The sequence below is a fragment of the Centroberyx affinis genome, unplaced genomic scaffold, assembly GCF_046629955.1.
Source record: "Centroberyx affinis isolate AG114_WGS23_722 - 3 ecotype Tasmania unplaced genomic scaffold, CSIRO-AGI_Caff_v1 ptg007576l_1, whole genome shotgun sequence".
NCBI classification, from domain to species: Eukaryota; Metazoa; Chordata; class Actinopteri; order Beryciformes; family Berycidae; genus Centroberyx; species Centroberyx affinis.
In genome coordinates, this window is record NW_027283822.1 from 91117 (window position 1) to 103455 (window position 12339).

The 12339-nt window shown below is 42.2% G+C and overlaps 1 protein-coding gene across 1 annotated transcript in view; it reads right to left on the minus strand.

Moving 5' to 3' along the window:
• dnaaf11 (dynein axonemal assembly factor 11) overlaps positions 1-12339 on the minus strand; it is a 45399-nt gene that overhangs the window by 16078 nt on the left and 16982 nt on the right. Inside the window, exons 9-11 of the mRNA XM_071513848.1 lie at positions 8300-8365; positions 5871-5940; positions 992-1087 (exon numbers count right to left, since the gene is read on the minus strand). Of these exons, the coding sequence (XP_071369949.1) occupies positions 992-1087; positions 5871-5940; positions 8300-8365 (232 nt within the window). The remainder of the gene's footprint in view (positions 1-991; positions 1088-5870; positions 5941-8299; positions 8366-12339) is intronic.

A 12339-nucleotide genomic window follows, 5' to 3' on the forward strand; every position in this document is an offset into this window, starting at 1 on the left:
CAAAGTGCGGTACACATGTGAAACAATAAATCAGCATTTCCTGTGGTTGCTGTTTCTGTGTTCTATTTATGTGAAATGTATTTGGTGTAAATAATTTGTCGTTACCTTTTTCACAGCTGACAAACAACAGCATGATCATGAACATTTGTTTTTCTCAAAGTCTCAAAATGCAAATATGACTCCTCTCTTGAACGGAAGTTTGCTAGCTTGTTAGCATTTTGTGACTTCCAGAATTATTATGATCATACAGTTGTTTGACAGCTGTCAAAAGGTTAAGAGCAACAACATCATGTACATGTCACATCAATTATTAGAACACAGAAAATTACGATTTTTTTGTTTTGCACATAGAATTTGAAACGTCACACCGTTCATATCTGTTGAGCTTTTGCCACACCCACCAGCCAGGTGTTCGTCCACAGAACTTGAACAGCTAGAACGGTTATTTCCATTCAAATCAACGTTCCAGGACGGTGAAAGCGGCGGCCATCTTGCTGTGACCCGTTGGACTAGCTTCTGTATAAAGCGACTCACACCAAGTCACTGAGCTGAGAGGTTTGACAGCAAGAACCAAAGCAGCTTCTCTGTCTCCTTGCTGCCATGGATTGCTAACATGCTAATGTTGACTAGAAGAGCTAGAGAGAGAAGTGCAGTCTGTGATAAAGCTACGTTAGCCTCGTCGCTAACGTTAGCTTTCAGTTGAGTTTTGACAGTTTGCTAACAGACTCTAACCCTAACCCTCTCACAGTGTGACAGACTTTACAGCCTTAATGCCCAGACTTGTGTTGTCACCATAGTAACTAACACTTAAAATTCCATAATCGCCATTTTATGCTGTACTAGCCAAATTACCATGACAAACAGTGGAAAGATCGTTCTATCCATTCATGTTCTGTGGGTTCGTCTGTTGTTACTCATGCTTGAGTCAAGTTTGCATGTGTATCAGCCTTAACATCTCACCTCCTAGATGTAGATGTGTAAGAATATGTACCTTGGGCATGCTGAGGACCAAGTGTCCGGTGGTTTGGGACCTCTGGGCTGTGGAGCTGTCAGGCTTCACCTCAGCAGGCAGGACCAGCTGAAATATCTGCGGTGTAAATTATTCACAACTTTAATTAGCAAGATTAATGCCCCGATCCGGCACCCGCACTGTCCCAGTGTGTCAAATGACTTTAATCATTAGTGGGCCTTTTTATAGGTACACTTTCCAGAAAGACCTAGGAGAGTTACCAGAATAGCTCACAGCGAGAATATACTGCCGATCAATCACTGGAATGAAATTTCTGTGAAAATCAAACGATTCATATGGGTGAAATAATCGGTCATAAAATGAGGCTTTTTTTTTTTCATTTTTCAAACTACTTTTATTTGACACTGAGGGAATCTAGGGGAGTCACCTTTACAAGAGAGACCACATCACACCAATCCTGGCTTTGCTACACTGGCTCCCTGTCCGCTTTAGGGTTCAGTTCAAAAGTCTTGTGTTTGTTTTCAAAGCTCTGCCTGGGCTGGGGACCGGGCCTTTTCGGGAGCGTATCCATGTTCCCAGGGTCCTATGTTTAACCCTAACCCTAACCCTACCCCAACCCTAACCCTAACTAACCATATTAAGCGAATACAGAGCTGGGGAACATCTTTTTCAGGCTCCCATTATGTGCTATATAGAGCTGGGGAACATAGGACCCTGGTAACATAGGACCTTGGGAACATAGGACCCTGGGAACATAGGACCCTGGTAACATAGGACCTTGGGAACATAGGACCCTGGGAGAGCACATATGTAGAACTGGGAACATAGAAATGACTCCGCCTTTTCCACAGCAGCACCTAAACTGTGGAAGAGTCTCCCTGAAAACATTAGATCTGCTGATTCGGTTGGTTCGTTTAAGAATTGCCTTAAAAACAGCTTTTACTCACTAGCTTTTTGTTTGATTGGTCAGGTGTTTGTGGATGTGTGTACTGTATACTCATGGCTGTGTGTGTGTGTTTGTGTGTGTGTCCGTGTCCGTGTGCATTTCAACTTTTTTCTCAATTTTACTTTTCTGCTCTTAGGTGTTTTTACTCTTCTTGCATTGTTATTCTTTTCTTGTTTTATTCTTTGCATTCTTATTCTTGTCCTTTATAACCAATTTCTGTAAAGCACTTTGGTACAAACTTGTTTTTGTTTTTTTAAAGCACTATATAAATAAAGTTGAACTTTAACAATAGAGAATAAAGAAAAGGTAACTCCAAAGCTGCAGGCCTCCTCCAGCTTCTCTTGGCTGTCAGAGTTACACGTCTCCAAACTGTGAAGCGGACTTGATATACACATCCCTCCAATCAATTCGCACAGCTCCCCTAAATGAGTTCATATTAAGAAGGAATTTTAAAGGCTTCTGCCATGCCCAAGTTGATGTATCACTGCATAAATCACCGCCCCGGTCCAATCAGGCTGACCCTTGGCATAAAACGGCCATCCATAAATACACTAACGGCTTGAATCGGAGCCATGACATTCAGGAGTCTGGAGAACTGCGAGAGGCGAGTGCCGAAGAAATCCAAAACGGCAGGAGCCCTATATTTCTAATTTGTTTGCTGAAGGGTGAAAAAGGGAACACGAACAACAAAAAAAACTGAATTACACTTCCTGGATTTACGGCTGGCCAAGCAGCTGTTTAATCAGGCTTAAAGGTCGCTCTGGCCTGTTTGTGGGAGATTAAAAGCCCCAACACATTTCCTCCACGGTGCTGGACACCTGGAGATAAACTGAGCGGTTACGATGACATGCAGAACCACGCCTCCAATACAATAAACCAGAGTTATACTCCAACTGCTCAGACCCTTGATATATAACCAAGTGTCTGAGTGCATCAAGGGCAACGTATCCAGATCCTGTTTGAGGGGGCGGGGATTAAAGCCTCAGCGTCATCTCAGCGTGTTTCAGCCTGCAGTTTGTAAACAGAAACGCAGGAAGCCTTGTGGAACTTTGTATTAGACGGCGTGGCTCATTTGTTGTTTCACTCTGCATTTAACTGATGTCAGGCCGGACTTTTCTCCGAGTCTGGAATACGTCACGACTCGGCCGTCCCAGTAGTTTCTGTTCACGTGCTTTATGGTCAGAAAATTGTAGAACGTTTCCTCAACTGTTTACACACATTGCCACCCTTCTAGGCTAACGTTAGCAATCGAGCTAGCAATAGCCGAGCTAGCAAGCAATCTTCAGCTATTTCAGGGGATTATGAATGTAAATACCACGGGAAATTGAAAGCCGCAGCACTATAATTATCAAGGTAAATTTGTACTTGTACTTGTACTTTATTGTATGAAATTTCTTACGTTCACGGGCAACTCTGCGCTCTGTTCAGCCATGTTGGAAAGAGCGATTAAGGTGATCCTGATTTCTCAGACTTGATCATCCGACAGAATAAAGTGTTCATGTGGCTCTTCCTGGTCAGAAACTCTTTCACGCTCTCACTTTGTGTCGTAGAGCTTCTGGGTTTCTCAGATTATACTCAAACTGATGTCAAGCATGGTGAAAAAATACCACCAGCCAAGTGCTAGTCAACTTTTGCTGTGACTTTCAGCAGGTAATCCACCATAGTTTATAGGTCCTTTTCTATTCTAAACATCTGGTTAGCTTGTGACACAACGTTCAGGGTTTCTACACAGTTTAAATTTCAAAATTCCATATTTTTCCAGATCTTTTTTCCTTTGAAGATTTTGGTCTTCAATTCAATTTACGTAGATAGTCGTCTTGTCCCTACTAACTGCCATATCATTCCATGGATGATGAAGATTATTCCTCACAGTGACATACCAGAATATTTGAAATGAAACTTTTCAAGATCTGGAACCTACCCAATTCTTTTTCCATACATTTCCAGACTTTCCAGACCTGTAGGAACCCTGGAAGTGGCTGCTTAATTTTGGGATTTATCAGCCACTGTGGCTCGTAGGCAAAAAAGTTGGGTCTCCTGCCCTGGACGGCTGCCATCTTGCAAAAAAAGGGAAATTACTTTACAGCAGATATAATAAATTCGCTCCATAAATATTTGAGAGTTTGAGCGTGGGCTATCAAAGTTAAAAACAAGTTTGAGGATTCAGCACTTTCTGACAGCCTTTTATTTGCAGTAACTGCTCTAAATCTGACGGTGCGTCCCCCAGTCTCGCTCATCCCCCTCATCACCTCGGCGGCTAACGGCATCTCCATGAATTCAAAGCAGCCGATCGTATGAATCACTCTGCAGTGTTGACATGTCACCGTCTTAGGAGGCCGTTAATACCAGAGCAGAAACACTGAGATACGAGAGGGACGCCACGCTTTCGCTTCCAACACTGAAAAGAGACGGCAGGAAAAGAAAAGGCCGCTGTTCCACCTCACAAGTTTTACCACCTGCTGAAGTATTTGGTGTTGCTAGATATCTAGTTTGTACGATTTGAACGACGGTACGTTTATAGCAGTGTGCGAGTGCGATGACCAAATCACTTGAGAAACATCGAGCTGATATTGAATCCCTTCATTTATTTGGAGGACAAAAGGATGAAGAACTTTCAACGCTATAGTGCTAAAATATATTTTGATGTGCAGAAACATGACATGAGAGACCTTGTGCTCGTTCTGACACTTTGAACACTGAAAGAGACAGCAGGATGAGGGAAGGGCGGGGGGGGGGGGGGAAACGTCTCGTTGCACCTCACAAGTTACGCTGCCTGCTAAATATTGCCGGTCTGCCTTTGCTAAGAGTGTAATCCTAGCAGTGGGCCGCGTGCCTGCAGTCGGCCTGGCAGAGTGCCGGCTGCTCTTGGGCTTGTCAGCACCATCAACACCCTCAGCAACAGTGAGAATCCCTGCTTACATCTAGTGTTTCTGCAGGCCTTGAACACACACAAACCCCCTGCAATTAATGGAAATATCATGCTAACTCAACAAAACACAGGAAATATCATGTTAACTCAGCAAAAAACATGAAAAATCATGTTAACTCAGCAAAAAGCATGGAAATGTCATGCTGTCTCACATGGAAATGTCCGCCTAACCGGAGGCGGTGGAAGCCTAAACGTTAGAGAAGTCGACTTGTGACTGGGAAGGTCGCCGGTTTGAATCCCCAGACTGGCTGGGAAAATGTGGGTGGGGAACATGAATGAGAAATGTTTCCTCATCAACTGTCAAGCTGCCCTTGAGCAAGGCATCGAACCCCCAGCTGCTGCGGTGGAGCTGCTCAGCGTCTGACAGTGGAAGGCTGTGTTTGTACTGGTCAGCTCCCAGTGTGAAAGTGTGTTACTGTATTAATGTGAAGCAGGATGGAGCTGAGAAAGATCATGGAGATTTCATCGACTTTCTCTGGAGAAATAAAGATGAACAACATTCAACCTCACCCAAATAAATTAAAAAAGCAATACATGAAAATGTCGTGCCATGAAAAAGACCTTCGAGGTGAATCTTTCTGTTTCCTGAAAAGCTATTCTTTCGTCTTAAGGGGAAAGTCAAGCACTTAAACATGAGTCTGTTCTCCAAAGGCTGAATTATTGCACAGCGGAGCAACTTCGAGGAATTTATGGTATATTTTATGCACTGGAGGCCTACGCCAGGAATGAATTATCGATATTAAATATGTCTACAATGGAAAAAGTTGCCGAGTAAGGGTCTGAGATAAAAAACTCCTGTAAAGTCGATGTAGACGTCAGATCCATGTGTCAATACCGCTGCTCTTGCCCTTTGAGATGTTAAAAACAATGAATAAATGTGTTTGGTCGGAAACTAAGGAGTTGCAAGCCAAACACAAATTTGAGGAATCAACATGATCGTTCTAATGCACTTGGTAAATGATGATAAACTTTAACAAATCCTCAAGGTGTCAGCTACCCAGACCTGTAAAAGCTCGACGGCGTACCTTTCCCTTGACGTTCACTCTGGCGTACGTCGGCTGAACGTCAACGTCCAGCAGGGAGGAGTCCATGTGTCTGAGTGGAATTATGGGAAAGTGAAGGTCAGTTTGTATAGAAGGCATACAGGTAGTATCTGCAGTGAGTGTACACAACATTTGGACCACCTGCCTTTTCCGTCCGGACCGAGGGAATTCGGGTGAAAACTGTGATCCCTTACCGATTTCACCTAAGTCCACTTGAGGAGGTGTCATGGAGGTGAGGAGCAGAGGAAGAGGAGTCATTCCTATGTTTCCATGGTCCTATGTTCCCCAGATTTATATGGCACATAATGAGAACATGACAAAGGGCCCTATGTTCCCATGGTCCTATGTTCCCCAGTTCTAAGGTTAGGGTTTGGGTTAGGGTTAGGGTTAGAGACTTTCAAAATCAAATAAAATGATAACCACTGGTTTTGTTGTGTTTATATAGCTGTTTTGACGCCTTGTTCCAATAAAAAAAACTGGATAATATTTATGAAATATTTTAACTTGAAACGGGTCAAATTTGACGCAAACACAATAGGAGGGTTAATGTGTGTTAACAGAATATTGAACTGGGGAACATAGGACCCTGGGAACATAGGACCTTGGGAACATAGGACCTTGGGAACATAGGACCTTGGGAACATAGGACCCTGGGAACATAGGACCCTGGGAACATAGATACGCTCCCGTCGAGGAAGACAAAGACTTAACAAGGATTTTTGAGCTTTGAGACGACTGAGATGTGGATTGTGCAAAAGGGGAAGGTGGTTCTGATGCTTTTTCACACTCAGCAGAGACTAAAGGCCTCAGTTATAGAAAGGTCTTGTGATCGTGTTTGATTTTACCCAGAGGCAGACACAACAAAAAAAATCACAACAAAGTAGCTCTACTTGAAGTGGGAATGGCTGTAGCTCCCCGTCAGGTTGACAACTGACATTATACCTGCTGGTTAAGTCTTGAAGCCCCACAGCGGCTTTAATTCATACGAAGTGGCCTAAAAATATTAATGGTGTTGATATCATTTGACAAAATTTGTCTAATCTTAACGAAAATGGACAGGCTTAGAATTGATTGATATGATTGTAAGTCTGCACAACAATCATATCAACACTAAGAGGCTGATTATTGGAAAAGTGTAGAAATTTGTGTGCTTTCAATACGGAAACAGTTGTCAGTTGTTCACAAGGCCAACCATCCACATGTTCAAATAGAAGTTCATTCACAATTATAGTATTATATTAAGCCCTATTCGCACGGGACTAGTATTACCTGGGGACCTCTAGTAATTTGTAATAATTGCGGAGGTCGTCTGTGAACGTAATCCCATACGAATCTGCCATGTCCGTAATTTATATACCACAAATTACCTACCATATTTCACCAAACACAGAGGTCATGTGATAATATTAGTCCCGTGCGAATCGGCATCTCAGTGATTTGGGGTTGTTTTTTGGTTTTTTTCAAGGTTTTTTGTTTTCTCCACGCCTTTTTTCTGCCTCTTTTCCGGTCAAGAATTATGGAGGCTGCGTTGGCAATTATAAATGAAAGTTTTGACAGCATTTTGGGTGCAAATTCAGGAGGCTCATCTCGCTACACAGCATGGAGACCCATTCGCAGAAAGAGCAAGCTCAAATCCATCAGAAGAGCAAAATCTCGAAAGATGACGAGATGGATGACATTCATGGCAGCATGCGGCATAATTTTTCCATCTTTCAACAGGCTCAACAGTTATTATGTGTTAGCCTATTAATAGTAACGTTAGGCCTATAGCTAGCGACCAGACTCTTTCCAATCAATATTTCTCCAAAAAATAGTGCACAAACAAGCCAGGTGATTCATATCATAATTCAAGGTTACTATATCCGGGGGATAATGTCAGTAAATTCGAGTAAAATACAGACTTTGCTTATCCCGTGCGAATGCGGCGCACGAAACACAGACGTGGGGGCATAATTTCTAAATCACATGAGGTCCCTAGGTAATACTAGTCCCGTGCGAATAGGGCTTTATACATGTGCATATGAAACAGGGATGCTACGCAGGTTTATTCAGTCTAAGATATTTTTATAAATCAGACCCCCCTCCACTTACTCGCATTTTCAACTGATAAACAATGGAGGACAGTGACAAAGCAGTGTTATTATTCCAGGATTCAGCATGGTGATGTATCAGCTCTTCAGTACACTTTTCTGTTGGATCTCTGCTCTAATTAGCTAGCTTACTCCTCTATATTGTGACAATGTGACTTTATTGTTTGTGTCAGGTACAGGACACTGTGAGCTGTGTGTTGACAGGACTCATGGATTGCTTAAAGCCCCTTGAAGATCACATTAAAGATTAAATCCAAGCATATTTTTTTTTTTATAAATGAAGCCCTAGAAGTGTTTTTGATGTGGGCTCATTAGTCCTACCTGTACACTGCCAGGTCCAAGACGACGGTGTTGCTGTCCTCATCCTCAGTCAGACAGAATTCAAGCCTGTAATGCGTCCAGAGAAGCAAGACTCAGCAGGGAACACACAGGGGAAAGCAGCACACTAATGAGATGTAACAGGATGACACTTCTCCTCCGCTCATAGATCCTCATTCATCTAAAGGTAAACCAAATATTTTTCAATCTCTTAGGAACCAAACCTAAACATCTAATTTGCATTTGTGTTCGGCTCTTATGATGTTAGCCATTTGGACTTCTACATGTCTGTCTGTCTCTGCTGTCAATAGACTGTGCATAAAATGGTGTTGAATTAATGGATTTGTAGTGCTAACATGCAGAAAGAGACACTGGAACCATCAGCAGCATCCCACAAGAGCCCTTCAGTATCAATGGACGATGACGGGATTAGGCATGGCATTATCAGCAAAGTGAAAAAAGTCAACTGAACACGAGCCAATTCAAAATGCCTCTTTGATATTAAAATAATCCTCTTTCATATACTGTAAGTATGATCGAGTGTTTCCTCTGTGATTTTCCACATCCGTCCCTGTTTTGGTCCTACAAACACTGTTCTTTGGATACTTTACTGTAATACACACATAAAATCAAAACATTAGGATCAGACTCATTTGTGTTTTAGAGGGAAATGTGGCTGTTTGGCACTGTGATTTAAATTTCCCATTTTCTTTACCAGTGGTGGTATTTTTCCTGCACTCCTGCTTAATAAATCCAAATATCCAGATATGTGATGTGATCTGCAACCTCCGTGCTCTGATGGCTACGCCAAATTCTCGGGCATTCTGTCAATTCATTACATAAATAGCTTGTTTATAGGTGATATAATATATACATTAAGTGCTGACCTTAAAGTAGAAGAGTTTACAAGCCTCTTGACAAAGGCTGGTAATAACAGAAACGTTACTGATGCAGTTTTCACTGTTATCACCGGTGCAGTAAACCACACCGGCCCTTCTCCCCGCTGATGGAAAGTGATATATCATATAAACCATACATATGACCTGAGTGTATCCACAGCTCAAATTACAAATGAAATCAGCCGTGTTTTAAGGCCTTGACCCCGCTGGCCTTGCACTGGATATAAACCCGCGGCTAATGGAGGGAGACTGGGGTGGCCCTCGGCTATCAGGTTACCACCAACACGGCAGACAGGCCAATCCGGTGCCAGAGATCAAAAGCGAAGGTCGCTAATGAAGCAATCGCGCCCCGGCCGGCAGCTCCTACCTGCCTCGCTGACCGGGCGCTTTGGCTTTGAGGTAATCGAGGAGAAAAAACATTACAGTTATAAAATACTTTGAAGGGAAACTGAGAAAGCGAGAAGCCGTGACTGTTTTTTTTTTTTTTTTTCATTATTATTTCTTTTTACAAAAAGATGGAGCGGTTGATTGGCTCTGCTGTAGAGAACAGCACCAGAAGCAGTTATGTTGTATTGTGCTGTGTTCGCTGCCACAGCCGAGTGGAACGCTCCATTTCCCTCACAGCCAATCATATCGCTGCTGATGCCAGTGAGGCATTACAGTGACGCTTGGTGTGTGGAGTCTCAGTGTTCTGTATCTATTCCTGTAACTGTTAGGCTTTTTCCAATGCACAAGTAGCGTTCTATTCATAGTATCCCCATGATGTCACACGCATTTCCTACCAATATGGTGCTTTTCCACAGTGATTCTCAACCTTTTTCATATGAAGGACCCCGTAATTTAGTCCACATCGGGGCCACAGACCCCCATTGGTTGAGATTTTGTCTCTTGGACCCAAATCTGTGAATATTTTTAATGTTAGATATGATTTTGTCCAGAATCCCATGACTGTCTGTATTGTAGGTAGAGCGATAACAAGTGAAACTATGATCAAAATAGTAATTCTTCTACATTCTCCAATTGTGTTAACTTCTTATAAATGAAATAATGCTGGAGTTTAACCATTCATCAATTTGACTGGGGACCCCCTGGAATCCCCTCAAGGACCACTGGTGGTCCGAGGACCCCACGTTGAGAACCACTGCTTTACCATAGACACAGCTCATTGTCATTTGATTATAATCACCTGTTTATTTACTACAATCACCTGTTATTTTCCTACCAAGATGGCCGTGTGGTGATGGAACAGAATACTATGACAGTGTCGGTACTGTGTTGTACCTGTCAGGGCTGGAAAGAGAACCAAAAGCTACTCAAGAACTGTTACTTTGCAGAAATTGTACTTAAGTACAAGTAAAACTACAGCTACTTTAAAAATCGACTTCAGTAAAAGTAAAATGTCAGCCATTTAAAATCTAGCCAGAGTAGCCTAAAAGTTTTTTGATTACTTTATAAAAAACAGCCATTGTAACATGTGATCTTTACCATGCAAAGCACTGCAGTTCAATATGTGATATTGCACATGTTGTTATAGTCTGTGCTGAGCTTTGTAAAAATAAGATTCTGAAATTTGTGTCATTATTAGATCTGTGACAAAATGTACAGCCCCATTATTCAATAATTTGACTACATTTATGTTTCTTTTGACATCCGGCAGCCATCTTGCTGTGACCCGTACCCCCGGACTAGCTTCTGTATAAAGCGACTCACAGCAAGTCACTGAGCTGAGAGGTTTTACAGCAAGAACCAAAGCAGCTTCTCTGTCCCCACTGAGCAAAAGACGTGATTTCAACGTCTTGTCTTTGCTTTAGCTCTCATATAGCCCAGGATCATTACGGCTATGTATAGACCTATTTTAGACCAAGCAGTAAATACATTATTACAATGAATAAACATCTGTAAATACCAAAAATATGCACCAGAGAAGTCCTGTAGACTAGCCTACAAGATAATGATCTGAGCACAAGAAGTAATTTCAACATTGCGTCTATGCGTAGCTCTCATATAGTCCAGGATAATATTATGTATGTATAGACATCTAATAAACTTTCACTTTTCAACCCCATTTAAACTTAATTTAGCCTAGATGGGTATGGCCATTTAGACGTGTTTTAAACGTCTAATCAAAGTAAAATTGCTCAGTGGGTCTCCTTGCTGCCATGGATTGCTAACATGCTAATGTTGACAAGAAGAGCTAGAGAGAGAAGTCCAGTCTGTGATGAAGCTACGTTAGCCTCGTCGCTAACATTAGCTTCCAGTTGAGTTTTGACAGTTTGCTGACAGACTCATCTGCTCAGTTCTCACAGTGTGACAGACTTTACAGACTTAAAGTCCAGATTTGCGTCATCACCATAGCAACTAACCCTCCAAGTTCCATGATTGGCATGTTATCCTATACCAGCCAAATTACTATTGAAAACAGTGGAAGAACCGTTCTATCCATTAAAGTTCTGTGGTTCAGCAGCAGAAACCAGCATGCAACCCAGTCAGCATCCACCAGTGCTAAATGTTTGGTTGCTTCACCAGCAGACATCCATCATACCCTTACAAACCAAACCAAACTGTGGACATACAGTATACAGTATATATTCTATATATAGCAGGCACAGCCCACAGTCCAGTCAGGCCTGCTGTGTACTAAGAGTGAATGGTGCGGAGGACTGATTCATGGTAGGTGTGAGGCAGAGGCGATACTCCGGCCTCACCGCTGACCTTGGTGTGGATCAGAGTGATGACTTCTACTGAGTCACTCTTCATCATCACTGTCGATGACAACAGACACTCTCAACAGACTCCACTGACTCCATATGCTGACCGCCATGCGCTACAGCAGAGCGCGTGCTCAAATGAGCCGTTTCAAATATATCGAGTCCTCATTTATTACTCTGTTGAGTTGGAGTTTAACTGTAGACTGGTCATTTTCACAGCATTATGAAATTTAGTCTTAGTCTTTTGGTGAAAACAGCCTTTAATTTAGTCAGATTTGAGTCATGGCATATTGATTAGATTTGGTTCATTTTTTTTTATTAAAATGGCCGATGATTTTAGTTAACTAAAGTACTAAAATACATTATAGTCAAAATATATCCACTTCAACAGTTCAGCCTTAGAATAGAAAAAAGAAGTACCACTCATTTAGTGTAG